Genomic DNA, 14243 nt, shown 5'->3' on the forward strand with positions numbered 1-14243 from the left:
TATACCTATGATCAGCTCCTAAAACTCAAAAGACAAAACAGTGAAAATAGGCTTTCCTTCTTACACATGCACACCTCTCAGGATACACTTTACCACTTTTATTGCACATGTGCCAAAGACTCTGTTTTCAGGTACATAAAAATATTGAGGAACTTGGGGTAAGTGGCATACATTATAATTTTGTTTGCCAGTGTGACCTTGGACAACCATCCTTGCCTTTATTTTCAGTCTATCCTCCATAACTATATTTTAATAGAGACACCCATGTTGATTTATTACATGCCAAGCACTAAACATACATTACCTCACTTAATCTTCATAAAAACCCTATAATAAACAAAACGTACCATTTATTGAGTGCTTACTGTATCCTGCACAATGCCAAATTAATTTCCTAATACACTTACACCAAGATCATTTGAGTGTATACTACGATCCCCATATTACAGAAGAGGAAATGGAAGACCAGGCAGGTTAAGAAACCTGCCCATGATCACACAGCTAGAAAACAGCAAAATTGCAGTTTGAACCTGGACGTGTCTGTTTCAAAATGCTTAGGTATACTTACCTCCAACCATTATGCTACACAATATCCTTATGTTCCAGGTGAGGAAACTGTGGCCCACAGTATTCCAAACCTGCACAAAATCATGTGTAGTGTGTGGTGGAACAGGAATTAAACTCAGGATCACCTGATGCAAAACCCATGTAAAGATACAAGATAGTGTTTTTATTGGCAACAGCACAAATATCTATTTTTAGATACGCTAAAAGTATCTATTTTTAGATACGCTAAAATCTGAGGGAAGAAGGGAAAATGTTCTATAATTCTGCACCTGGAGCATATTGGCTTGTTACTCTCTTTGTCTTCCATTCCCTCTGCCCACGCTCCCACATTTTTGTGTGAATTTAATTCTAACTTTTTGATGAGATACCATATTAGGTAAATAAATGTGGAAGGAGAACAGAAGAAAATTGAGCTATGAATAATTTTAGTGCAAGGAAACTTTTTGAGTTAGAAAAAAATGTATAACATTAGGACAGTGTATATTTATTTGCTTTTCTTTAATTCTTCATTTTGTTCCACAATGGATTTTAGACAGGACATTTTTTAAAAGTAGCTATTATCATTCCTCTTTTGTTCGCAACTTAAGTATAATCATTTTTACGAATTTTGCCCCAGTTCACTAAGAAGAAAACCATCTGCTATAAAAAAACACCCTCAAAAAAGTTTTTGGAAAAAGGGAAGAATAAATACAAAGAGGTTCCAGAAAATGAGGGGATTAAAGAGGAATAAATATGTCCTATTCCTTTAAAGAGTGTGTTTTACATTTCTAACTCTGGCATTGTGGAAATCTCTTTTACTTTGCTCTTAGAAATTTAATCTGTAAGTATACAAAATTAAACAATTGTATTAGAACTGAAAGAAACGTCACAAATTATCTGGAGCCACACACCCGCTCATTTGTGAGGTGAGGAAACAGTGTCTCAATGACACCAAGAGACTTGCCTGTATCCCTTAGACAAAACTAACTTGTAAAATCAAGGCTTCTATACTCATTTGTGTTATAGTACCAGAGTCTATCCTCTTTAAAGACAAAGAATCAGGAGCATGCAGGCAATTCTCAATCCTGTTTGCTTATAAGCCCTCCTAAGAGTTTTTAAATAAACCCTGGCCCTACTCTCCACCAATTAAATCCAAATCTCGGGGGGGGTGGATCCAGGTACCAGTGTTTCAAGTTCCTCAGATGATTCTGAGGAAAGCATGCAGCCAGTGTTGAGAACCAGTGAGATAGGTCTAGAAGATTCTACACAGAAATCCACTTGGAGTTCAAGCTTGTACTCCCACCAGGAGTGTGCTTGTCTACTTTGTCCTGCCATCTTTCCCGGGAAGGGCCATAATAGTAGTTGTGTTACAGTAAACTTCACCTGTAGCACTCACCTTCAAATTTAAGTCTATCACGTTGAATTTCACATGATTCTTCAATGAAGATACTGTTTCTTAACTTTCTTCTTCTTCTAATACTTATTTTAAACTTTTGCTTGGTATAAAGTAGAGCTAGGAATTCTGAATTTGTGTGATTATTTGCACGTGTGCACACACACACACCAAATAAATATACCAATAAAATAACTATAATTATGTAGGTATCCAAGGATGAAATCCATGTAAAGAAAATCAAATTTTATTCTATTGTCGGCATGCAACTTTGTAATATTTTTAAATACACTTTGGATTGTTTCTTCAGTGATGCTTCAGTGAATTCCAGCCATAATTTCCAGCCCTTGCTTGGTAACAATAGAAAAATCAATGCTGATTTTAAATAACATGAATAAACTTATTAAACTATACCATTAGGTCCACCATAAGACATGTGAGACTCAAAATATGTTGAATACTATTTATAGCTTTATCAGTTTGCTCAAAGCTGGGACATTATTAAATCTCATTAGAATTTCATATAGGCTATGATAAAAACAGAGACTCAAGTACTTATTTGAGGTACTTTTGCATTATCCAAATCAAAATAAACAAGGACAGTGCTGACTATTGATCTTTTTCACTTTGTAAGGAAGTTCTTTGAATATTCCACTCTAGAGGGCCTAGTCCAGAACCAAAGGGATACAGAGGCATTAAGAAGTTCTTAATATAATATTTCCCCATATTTGTTCAGCAATCACTTTTCTTTCAACAATGGGAACAAGATAGCCTGTGAAAAAAATCCTACATAGCCACCAGGATAAAAGAGTCCCTTTATAATCTTCAGTGGTAATTGAAAAACTAACTCCTATCTCTTACTCATAAATCAAACAGTGTCTGATAAATGCAGCAGCTCTGCATACGGGGAGGACTGAGCCCAGAACACAAAACTGTTCTCATTTTCTCTCCAAAGAGAATGAGAGTTGTGGGCTTCCTTCCAGAAAGTCAGAAATGGTTTTTGGTACATTTACATAATAAACCCAAATGAAGATGGAAGCCTTGATTTTGTATATGTCAGCTTCACTAGCAATTTTGTTTGCTCTCAGATGTTTATTGCAAAATAAAAAAAATAGTTCAGGGAAGGATAAATTTTATTAGTGGCCTAATATCCCCAAGACATGTAGAGATTTTATTATTCTGAATTTCTTACTTTTATAGTCTGTAAATTATTTCGATATAAATAATGCAATTGTGACACTCTTTTATTTATTTAATTTTTGCTGAGTCCCATTGGACACTTGCTAGTTATCCATCAAGCACAGTAGAAGCAGATTTTAGGTTGTAAAGTACATCGAAATTCTCTCTTTAGTCCATATGACAAATTTATTTAAAACCAAACCTCTGTCTCAAGAAAACGAGGACTATTGGAAGCTTTTTCCGACTGAGAGTTATATGCAAGTAGCAGCTTTCCTTTGCTAAAATCTGATGACACGGATACTGCCTGTACAATCTGGGGAGCAGGCAGAAATACACATTCGGGATCAAAATTGACACTTGTGTTTGTAAGTGACGTTGCCTTTAACATAGGTGGGGGGAAAGAAGACCTTAACCACTGAAGAACCCAAGAACTGCTAAAGCAAGATTTCTAAGTTAGCTGTTCTAACTGGCTTCTTTTTCTTTCAGACATGTACGCCAGGATTTTATCGACTGCGTTCTGAGCTGCGTGGCCGCACCCCCGGGCCAACCCTCGGCACCTGTGTCCCATGCCAGTGTAATGGACACAGCAGCTTCTGTGACCCTGAAACCTCCATATGCCAGGTATTTATTTACCTGAGCGTGTCTTGAACAAGGTCCATGTGTGCATTTCTCATTACACATGTGCATTTATCACATGCAGAGACCAGTTAAACTTCAGGGAGTGCGTGTGTGTGTGTGTGTGTGTGTGTGTGTGTGTGTGTGTGTGTGTGTGTGTGTGAAATAAAACATACAGGAAAAAGACATTTATCATATTATATATATTTTAAAGTAATTAAAAATGATAATCGGGGAAACCACTACTCACGTCAAGAAATAGAATATTAATAGCATCTTAGAACAACACCTGAGGACACAACTATTTATGTAACAATCCCATGAAGGTGTTTTTCTGATTATAAACAAAAATAAGCTCTTTTAAGAAATTTGAAGATTACAGAGATGTATTAAGAAAAAAATGAAAGTCCAAAATTCAACTTAAGATAAACATTTAATATTTTAAGTATTTCCTTACCAATTCTATACATGTTTTTATAGATATGATTTATATAATACCAGAGGTGAGTTTTCATATTCAGCACAGTTTTAAATGTACATATTATGAGAATATTGTGTTGCTGGATATTTTGTAAAACCTTTACAAGCTTTGATAAAATATCCTATAATTTAACCATTTCCTTTAGAATTTCAGCCACTCTTATTAGTTAGTTTGTTTATTATGTATTTTGATATGTTCCTGCTAACAACCTACTCTACCACCACTATCCTGACTTGGAACATTTGCAGAATAAATCCAAATGAAAATGGAACTCTTGGTTTTTGTATGTGTCAGCTTTCCTAGCAATTTTCTGTTTGCTCTCTCTCAGATTTTTATTGCAAAATGAAAAAAAAATAGATCAGGGAAAGATAAATTTTATTAGTGGCCTAATATTCTCAAGACATGGAGAGCTTTTATTATTTTGAATTTCTTACTTTTATAGTCTGTAAATTATTCCGATATAAATAATGCAATCATGACACTTCAGGTTTCCTGTGTCATCACTTAGAGTCTCCCAAAATCCCCACGCAGCTCTGCATATCTCTTGCTGAACCCATCTCCCACCTCTCCTCATCTTCGGAAACCCTTCCATCAAGCCTGGTGGGACTCATGCTCACACATCAGCAAACTCCCTCACATAATCTCCCTTTTCCCTTAATGTTCTCTTCATTTTGTTCCCTTCCCTTAGCAGGATACCCTGCTCCCCGTGTAGTGCACTCAAGTGGTAAAGTGGTAGCCATGTTTTCTCTCACACCCTTCATCCTCAGAGCCTGAAGGCAGGGCAGGGGTCCGTGCTGCTCATTGCCAGTTTCATATCATCCTCCTTTTCTTTTCCATAAGAAGCCCAGCTTCGAATCACATGCCTCCATCTATCTGCCTACTGCACCTGCTTGCTGACGTCGTCTACCGACCCTCAGGTCACCTACCTCATTCTTTGAAAATTTTTCCCTCTGTATCATTGCCGTTCTCTCCAGCACTACTCCTGTCATAATTCTTGGTGATTTTAAGGTCCAAAAAATTACTCTCTCATACTCTTAACTCTTAGTTTCTTGTCCCCACTTCATGATCCTGTCCAAAACGTGTCATTCATTACCTGTAACTGCAATGTCTCTATAGTCACAAGGTCAACTATCCTCTTCTTTGACTACCATCCCTTTTTTCTCCAGTTTATTTCTTCTCAATACTTCAACATTTTTAGTCTCATCATTGATGCTCAGACCTTTTTATTGTTTTTTTTTTTCTCTCTCTCATGACCTCACTTTCTTAACCAGCTTAATAGTCTCACCCTTCATTATATCACTGATTTGCAACATGTATTTCCCTTATCACTCCATTACTTATTTTTACTCAGTTAATTCCAACACTGGTTAAATCCTGCTCCTCCACACCTGTGTTTCCTAAGCTGAATGTGGCGGTTGAAAAATAGACAACTATGCTGTCTAGCCCCATCATAAATTCATTATCACTGACTTCAAATCCTTTTTGCTGGTCTGCAATCATGCTACTTTTCTCTAATCCATTTCCTCTCCCACATTCCTAAATTATTATTTTATACCTTCCCCTCCTTCTTCAAGCCCAAAAGCCTCCCCCAACCCCTTTCCATTCTTAATCTCAGTCAATGGCCTTGCTTTCTATTGCATTAAGAAAGAGGAAGCAATTAGAAGAGAACTAACAAGAGATCCCAGTACCACATGCACCCACCTTTCTGCATCTATGTATGCCCTTTTACTCTGTTTCTTCCATTACTTTGGATGAACTGTTCTTACTTTTGGAAAAATAAAATCTGCCACTTAGGCTCCTAGATCTCAGCCCTCTCTCCCACTCAAGCACATCACTCTGCCCATACCTATTCTTCCCTTCTGCATCAGCGCTTTTTGTTTCCTTCCCTATCTTAAAATGATAAACAAACAAACAAAAAAGACAAAAAACAAAAAATCTCTCTTGACTCCCACTTTACCTCTTGATTTCTACCACTCCTTTCTCCATACAGTAAAGAGTTGTTTATATTCTGTCTAAGATTTCTCTCCTACCATTCTCTCTTGAACTACTAAAATCAGGCTTTTACCTCTACCACTGTCCTGAAACCAATGATGAGTGTTCAGCTGTTGGTCTTCATCGTACTTGATCTATCAGCAGCATTTCTACTCTCAATCAGCCATTCTTGTTCAAACTTTTTGTTCAGTTTGCTTCCCTAAACACAATATTTTTGGGATGTTCTAATTAGATGGCTGGTCCTTCTCATTCTTCTTTGCTGTTTCTTACCCAAAATCTACATGCTAGTATTCCCAAGATCAATCCTTGGACAATGTGCTTCTCATGGTAATCTCATCTAAGCATATGACTTTCAATCCTTAGACTGACATTCTATAGTATTTACCATTATATCTATGATTAAATTTTAGATCCGACTCTTCAGTGTTTCTAGAATTGATTGTGTTGTGGGGAGATAATCTTTCTTCAAATATATATCACTTTAAAGAAACATTTATTAATATTCCTTTTTTCCTTGAACATCATGATATTTGAATATATGCAAATTTGTTTTATCCATATTAATATGTGTTTAAAGGATCATCTATTCTATTCTGCTTACCTTTTGCTTCTTATTAGTGTTGTGATTACCTTCACTTTATACGGGTATACTGTTTGGTAAAGCAAGGCCCTTTATTACTCTACTTTTTCTAATTTTCTTAAGGGGATATATTTAGATATTCTTCCAGATGGCATTTTGATTCACTCTTTCAATCTTTTCACCAAAAAAAAAATAAAAAGAAAAGAAAAATTACTTGAATTTTTATTGGAATTACATTAAACCTATGTGTAAAAAATTGCTATCTTTACATTATCCCCTTATTGTCCCTCAAACCAGGGATATGATACTCCTCTACTCAAACATTTTATGTTTCACAGTAAGCGATTTTAATATTATTTATATAGGTTATGTATTTCTTATATTAAACTTGTTTCTATGTATCTTACATTTTATTTCAATGGTGAGCATTACCTTTGTTGTTGTTTCTATGTTTACTAACTGCTCATTACTGGTAAACATTAACAGAATAGTTTATTTACATGTATTTGATATCCAATTATTTTTTTAGTTCTAGAGTTTCTCAGTTGACTCCTTAATTTTTTATAGTTATAACAATATTATTTGCAAATAATTATGACTGTTTTTTCCTGCCAGAAACTATCTCAAATATAATAGCTTCATATTTTTACATTGATTAAGTCTTCTGGAAAATGTTAAATAGAAGGGTAGTCACTTCCTGTCTTACTCCTGATTTTAACATGAATGCCTCAAATTTATCACCACAAAATATGATGCTGGTGGTTAGTTTAAGACAAATATTTTTTATCATGTTAAGAAAACTTTTTTTTTCATTCCTGGCTTCTTAAAGATATCTTTTTTTCAATCAAGTAGGATGTTAAATTTATCACATACAGTAGTACCTCGGTTTTCGAACATCTCAATTGGCGAACATTTCGGTTTGCGAACGCCATAAACCCAGAAGTAAATGCTTCAATTTTCGAACAAACCTCGGAAGTCGAACTTGTCACGCAGCTTCTGCTGAGTACAAGATCTTGAGGCCTAGCTGTTGGCTGTTTTCAAACATTTCAGAACTCGAAACGTCTTCCGGAACAGATTACATTCTAAAACCGAGGTACCACTGTACCTATTTGTGAGGAGTGGAGTGGAGATGAAGATGCATTTAAGATATGATCATATGTACTTCTTCCCTGAAATGGAATGATGCATGTAAACATTGATTAGATGAATAACTGACTAATTTTAACCATCCTTGGATTCCTGAAATAATTACTACTTAGTTTCAGTGTAGTATTCTTTCAACAGTCTGTTGGCTTATAAAATTAAATAGATAATTTCAGGGGAGGGGGTTAATTTATACATTCTGAAGTGAGAATTAAATGCATTTAGTTTTCTTATGCAGTCTTTACTGGTATTTTTAAGAGAATTATGTTTGCTTCTGATGATTAATTTAGGAGCATTCATAAAGGATATAGTTTAATTTTTTTTAGGATAAAAGTTGTCTTTATACTGTCCTCTTTGGACCAATTGGCTATTATAGCTATTTTTGTGCCTTAGCAATCATAAAGACAGGTCTATTTTCTGAGATACCCCTAGATGAAGTGAAAAATAAATACATATGTGCATCAAACATGCATAGCTAGTATAAATTGTTGTTCTCTGAATTATTATATGTTCCTTTAGGCAACTTACAACTTTTGAATTGAAGCAACTTTGTTCATCTTTGAAACAGCCCCATGAGGCAAATAGAAAATAGCTATTATTCCTCTGAACTGAGGAAACTGAAGCATACTGATTTCTTTTCTATGTGTAGTATGGATCCCAGTTTACTATCCTATCCATTACACAGTACAGTGCCCTCTACTTTGGTATAGTGGTGATAAACATGACTCTGGAGTCAGATGCCTTGATTCAGAACCTCGCTTCATCCCTTGTGGGTTGTGAGAGCCTACTCAGTTTATATAATAACCTCATTGGGGTCTTAGTTTTCTCATTTATTAAATGAAAATAATAGTATCTACTCCTACAGTTTTCATAAGGATTCAATGACATACTTAGCACATGGTAAGTAAGCTCCGTAGAAGTGATAGCAATGATGATGATGATGATGATGATAAAAATGGTTATTACCATATGTGTTATCCACCATTTATGGTCTAAGAACCAATCAGATGATAATTAATCAAAACCTGTAAAAACTATTGTTATCTCTAGCACTATGCTAGATCTTCTCACTTATCTCTTTTTCTTTATACCTTTCTTTAAAAATATGGGGTAGAGATGAAACAAAACTACAGGAAAACTTTACAGGCTAAGTATTTCAGCTGCTAAATAAAACCACATCACTTTGTAACTATTCTCGTCATAATTCATGACAGTTACAAGAGGGCTGTTGCTTCATACTAGGCATTAATAAATCCTAGGCGTAGGCATGTTGCTATAATAGTTCAGTGACTGTGGCCCTTTAAGGAAAAGTCTGTTTGTTTTCAAAATAGAAGAGTAAAACCCACATGATATTGAACCCTAAGCCACGAGGGCGAGAGTAGGTGGACACTCTGAGATTAGATAGATAGATTTTCAGAATTTATATATGACACGCATATTTATATCTATCTATCTACACACATATAATCTCATTTAATCATCGCTACATTCCCATGGTCAGTATTATTTCTCCTATATTTTACATGGGCGTGTTGAAGTCTTAACTAGCTGAAATAATTTTCTCAAGACCAAATAGTTTGCAAAAACATATTTTTACTCTAGCACAACTCTGATTTTAAAATGAAAAGAAAAATATAAATCTCCATTATTGATGTGATTTGTTGTCTGAGAAACCATGAGTATCTGTGGTAAAGCAATTAGCTCTATCTTCAGTAAATAGACTCATAACTAGAATATACTGTATTTAAGGTGTTCTATACACCTTATCTTATTTAATCTTTCTAACAACCTTACCAAAATAGCATTTTATTAGCATTTTATTACAATGCTGAAAATTAACACTAAGAAAATTTAAGTAACCTACAGAGTCTTGGCTAAAATGTTTAGAATCAGGTTTCAAATCGATTACAAAATGCTACCTATAGAGTGAGAAAGTGAGAAAGAATGAACACATTCTTAGCTAATTAAATAAGTTTGATTTTAAAGGCTCAGGTGAATAATATCCTAGAGTACTAATAGAGTATGCTAATGTGATTAAAAGCCATGTATGAAAAATATTTGAAAACTATGAAAATGTGAAATATGTCACAGGATGGAAAGAGTAAAATGTTTTTCCAGGTTTTATAACAGAAAGTAAAACATGAGAAACAGATTGATTTGGTCTGCAGTGAAATTTAAGGATTACTTACTTAATCAGCATCTTTTAGGTGTAGAAAAAATAAACAGTGCTCATTAGGAATCAAAATATGTTCACTCAAAATAAACTATATCAAACTAATTGCTAGGGTTAACATATATATATATATATATATATATATATATATATATATATATACATATATATATATATATATGTATATATATCTGAGACCTTAGTTTCCTGAATCCCATTCTAATACAAATTCATCAGAAAGTTTGATACATCGTGTCTCAAACTCAGCAAAAATAGTGACAGCTACCATGTGTCCAAATCTACGTATGTTCCAGGGCCAATGCTGACCACTATAGATTTTTCTCAGTTATTCTTGCAATAAGTTTATGAGATAAGCAGGATTATTCCTTCTTTTACAACTGATGCAATGATGCTGAAAGTAATTAAATAATTTGTTCAAGTGATAAGCCAGTAAAGGTGAGACCTGTGATTCAAACTGATGCGTTTAAATAGGCATTGACAGAATGTTTCATGATATCATCGCAAAAAGTTTGAAAATATGGCCAGATGGTAATCAGTTAACAGGTTTAATGGATGTAGACATTACTGAACGATGTGACCTAAAATAAACTCTAGAGATGCCCCAATTATGAGGTGTAGGATTTGTGATTTACCCTGTCATGTTCAAAAATCTTTATCAGTGATTTGGATGAGATCTCTCAAATATTCAGATGGTATAAAACTGGAAGTGGTACCTAATGTGTTGGAAGGTTGTCAAGAATCAAAAACAGCTTGAAGGGTGGAACTATGTGCTACGATTAACAAAACAAAATTAATATAAAATGTTTTAAACAGAGGTTCACGTGTGTATTCATTCTTGAGGCATTTGCTAATAAGTATTTCCAATATTCACGCACTGTGATAGATGCTGGGACCATACAGATGAGGAATGCACAGGCCTTATCCTCAGGAGCTTATAGTGTAGTGTTTTAGGGAAAGAACAAAGGAAATGACACATAATAGCAATCCCGGTGAACTAGAAATTCTTACCTGACTGCAGATTTATCAGTACAAGATCCAAATCAGGGAAGGAAGTACATTAAATATATTTGCAAATCATGGGTAGAGACTTATAATCTCTTATTCATTTATTTATTTATTTATTTATTTATTTATTTATTTATTTATTTACCAAAGTAAGTTTTTATTTTAAAAGTCATTTGAAAGACACTGAGTAATGAAGGATACCTAAGACTCAATGAATGTAGATTCCAAATCCATATTCTGTCCAACCCCCATCGAAGGCTTATGTTGTGCCACAAAGTTGCTTTTTTTTGTAATTCCTGTGTAATTCCTGTCTTTAACTTCCTGGAGAAGAGATTTTTTTTTTTTAATAAGTTATCTTCATTTATTAAGAATAGAGCTTTATGAGAAATCCTGATTAAACAGTATTGTTAAATGTTTAGCTTTTAAAAACAATATTTAGCTTGAAAAATGATGTAGGAGGTAATCGTATTCTTTAGATATTTGAGGACCTTTCCTGGGAAATGGGAATTAGACTGAATCTGCATAGCCTCAGAAGGCAGAACTTGGATCACTGACGGATAATTAGAGTGAAACTGATTTTCATTCAGCATAGGAAAAACTCCATAGCTTATTGTCATAAGAGATGAAAAGGACTGCCTTTTAAGAATTCGTGCACTTAATAATATGCCAAGGAAAGTATGAAGGTATCCCTTTAACTAAAGCAAGTTAAGTAACTTCTCTCATTATATCTAAGATACAATATTATTAATGTTATATTCATTTGATTCAGTAGAAGCAATATACACTTCCAGTTTTCCCATGTGCAAAAAAATGCACATATCATATATTCTAATCTATTATTGGAAAGATACTAGCACATAGCACTCTTGAGAATATAAACTTCTCATTAGGCGTCTAAACTATAGAAATTTTTCTAAAGATTAATTTCTATACAAGAGAAATATGAGAAATATTATGTCCACTATTTTGAAGCAGATAGGAAAGTCATATGAAAGGTCTATGTCAAAAAGTTTCAAAAATAGCATCATGATTTATGTGTTGTGTTTGTGGATATAACAGAACATTTGATTCAGTTAACCAAGTTTGGTATGTCAACAACCCCTTGAAAGATTGACTGTCCAGAGAAGGTTAAAATATCTCTTTGCTCTGTGAAGAAATTATAGAGTTGTAGGTCTGAGAGAAGGAAACCATATTTTTAAATCTCTATATTTCTAGTAATGATTAACATTATCTTTGAGTGTTTTGATTCAGTTATTAATGTTAATTAAGTTACATAAAATAATTAATTATGCAATGATTTTTGTTGCAAAAGCAAAATGCTAATAATTATTGTTCAAGATCCCCTGTAGTTTTTGTTACATGTTCATTTCTGTAACTATAAAATATGTTCTTAAAACACTCCCCAGTTAACACTTACTCATTATTTGACACCTTGTTGAATGATTTGAGGCTGGAATTCATAGATAATTATTATATCTTAGAACCATTATTTCTCCCTATGCTACTGTTAAATATGGAATGACTATTTTATTGCTAAAATATGGTGGTTCCTTTGGATGGCTGAATAAGAGAGGATTGTGGTACTTAAATCAATATCAAAATATGAAAAATCATCTTGCCCTGCTAACCACCTTTCTCTTCAAGTCATTAGACTTGAAACATGGCCTTTTTCATTTTAAGAACCCTGACCAGTTTCATCTATACCTCCTGGAAAGTGCATTCATTCAAAATGGTCGTTGGATGTCTACCATATTTCAGTCACTGTGTTGAACTAGAAGGATCATTTAGCCCAGACATAGGGCATCAAGGAATATTTATCAGAGAAAGTAACATTTACAATAAGAGCTGAAATTAGTCATTGCTAGCCAGGTAAGAGGGGGAAAAATCATTTCAGATCGAGGATTTGCATGTGAAAAGTCCTACAGGTAAAAGAGAGCGTTGCATAGTTTGAGAATTTCAAATGGTACCATATGGCTTTAGCATAGTGTGTAAAGGTTGCAGTTGCTAGAGCTAAGGCTGGAAGGATGAGCAGGGGACAGAATATAAAGTTCTTTCTTGCCATGCTAGAGAGTTTGCTATTCACTTTGAGAGCAATGGGGAACTAGTACAAGCTTTCAAGCAAGAGAATGGTGGTTTGATCTGTTTTTTAGGAAGATCACTCTGATTGCAGTGTGGGGAAATAACTGGATGAGAAAATTTGGAAGGAGGATATTTTAGCTAAGAGGCTGTTCTAATAAACTAGGTAGATGATGGGTGACCAAATTAAAAATAGTAACAAGGAAGTAAAGAAATCAAGTAACAAAATCATGGATTATGTGATCAAATATGTATCTGGGATGAAAGAGGCCTTTAGATTGCTGGCTTGAGTAATTGAGCAGGTGACAGTGACCCCAAATAAAATGGGGAATACAGCAGTACCTACAGGTTCTAAAGAGAGGAGCATAATATTTGACATTTCAAATTCAAGGTGCTTTTGTGTTCTGCAATAAGAGCTATCCAAGAAGCAATTGGAAATGTGAGTCTGGAAATCATTAGAGATATCCAGGTGGAATACATAAAATTTATATTTTTGGACACGAAGATGATAGCTGAAATTATAGTAATGGATGAAATCACCAAGGTAGAATATATAGGGGGAAAAACGTGGTGAGCGCCAATGTTAAAATCAAGGACACCAATCTTACTAAATGGAAAAGGAAGAAAGAGTCCATGAAGGAGAATAAGAAAGAGAGACCATAGAAATAAGAGAAAACTCAATAGACTGTACCAGTAATGAAACCATAGGAAGAGAAACTTTCAAGGAAAGAGTGGCCAAAAATATCGGCTGCTGTTGAAAATTCATATATCCGGAGGACTGATTATTGTCAGTAAATTTTGATTTAGCAACAAAGACTTGACGCATGAGCCCGGAATTACGTTTCAGTGGTGACATCAGAAACCTGTTTAAAGGGTGAATGAGAGATGAGAAAGTAGACAGCAGGAATGTAAATAATGTTTTTAAAAACTTCATCAAAGATATAATGGAAGTTATCAAGGGACTTGAGACCCCAGAGATATTTTAAGATAGGAAAGGCTTGACCAACTTTAAATGTCAGTGGGAACGATCCAGCAAAGA

At 34.4% G+C, this 14243-nt stretch overlaps 1 protein-coding gene across 6 annotated transcripts in view; it reads left to right on the plus strand.

The window, feature by feature from the left end:
- Positions 1 to 14243, plus strand: part of LAMA2 (laminin subunit alpha 2) — a 535718-nt gene that overhangs the window by 375382 nt on the left and 146093 nt on the right. For all 6 annotated transcript variants that reach the window (XM_074333565.1, XM_074333563.1, XM_074333566.1 and 3 more), the window contains one exon: positions 3605 to 3739. In XM_074333565.1, coding sequence (XP_074189666.1) covers positions 3605 to 3739 — 135 coding nt within the window. The remainder of the gene's footprint in view (positions 1 to 3604; positions 3740 to 14243) is intronic.

The sequence above is a fragment of the Rhinolophus sinicus genome, linkage group LG05 (genome assembly GCF_036562045.2).
Source record: "Rhinolophus sinicus isolate RSC01 linkage group LG05, ASM3656204v1, whole genome shotgun sequence".
NCBI lineage: Eukaryota > Metazoa > Chordata > Mammalia > Chiroptera > Rhinolophidae > Rhinolophus > Rhinolophus sinicus.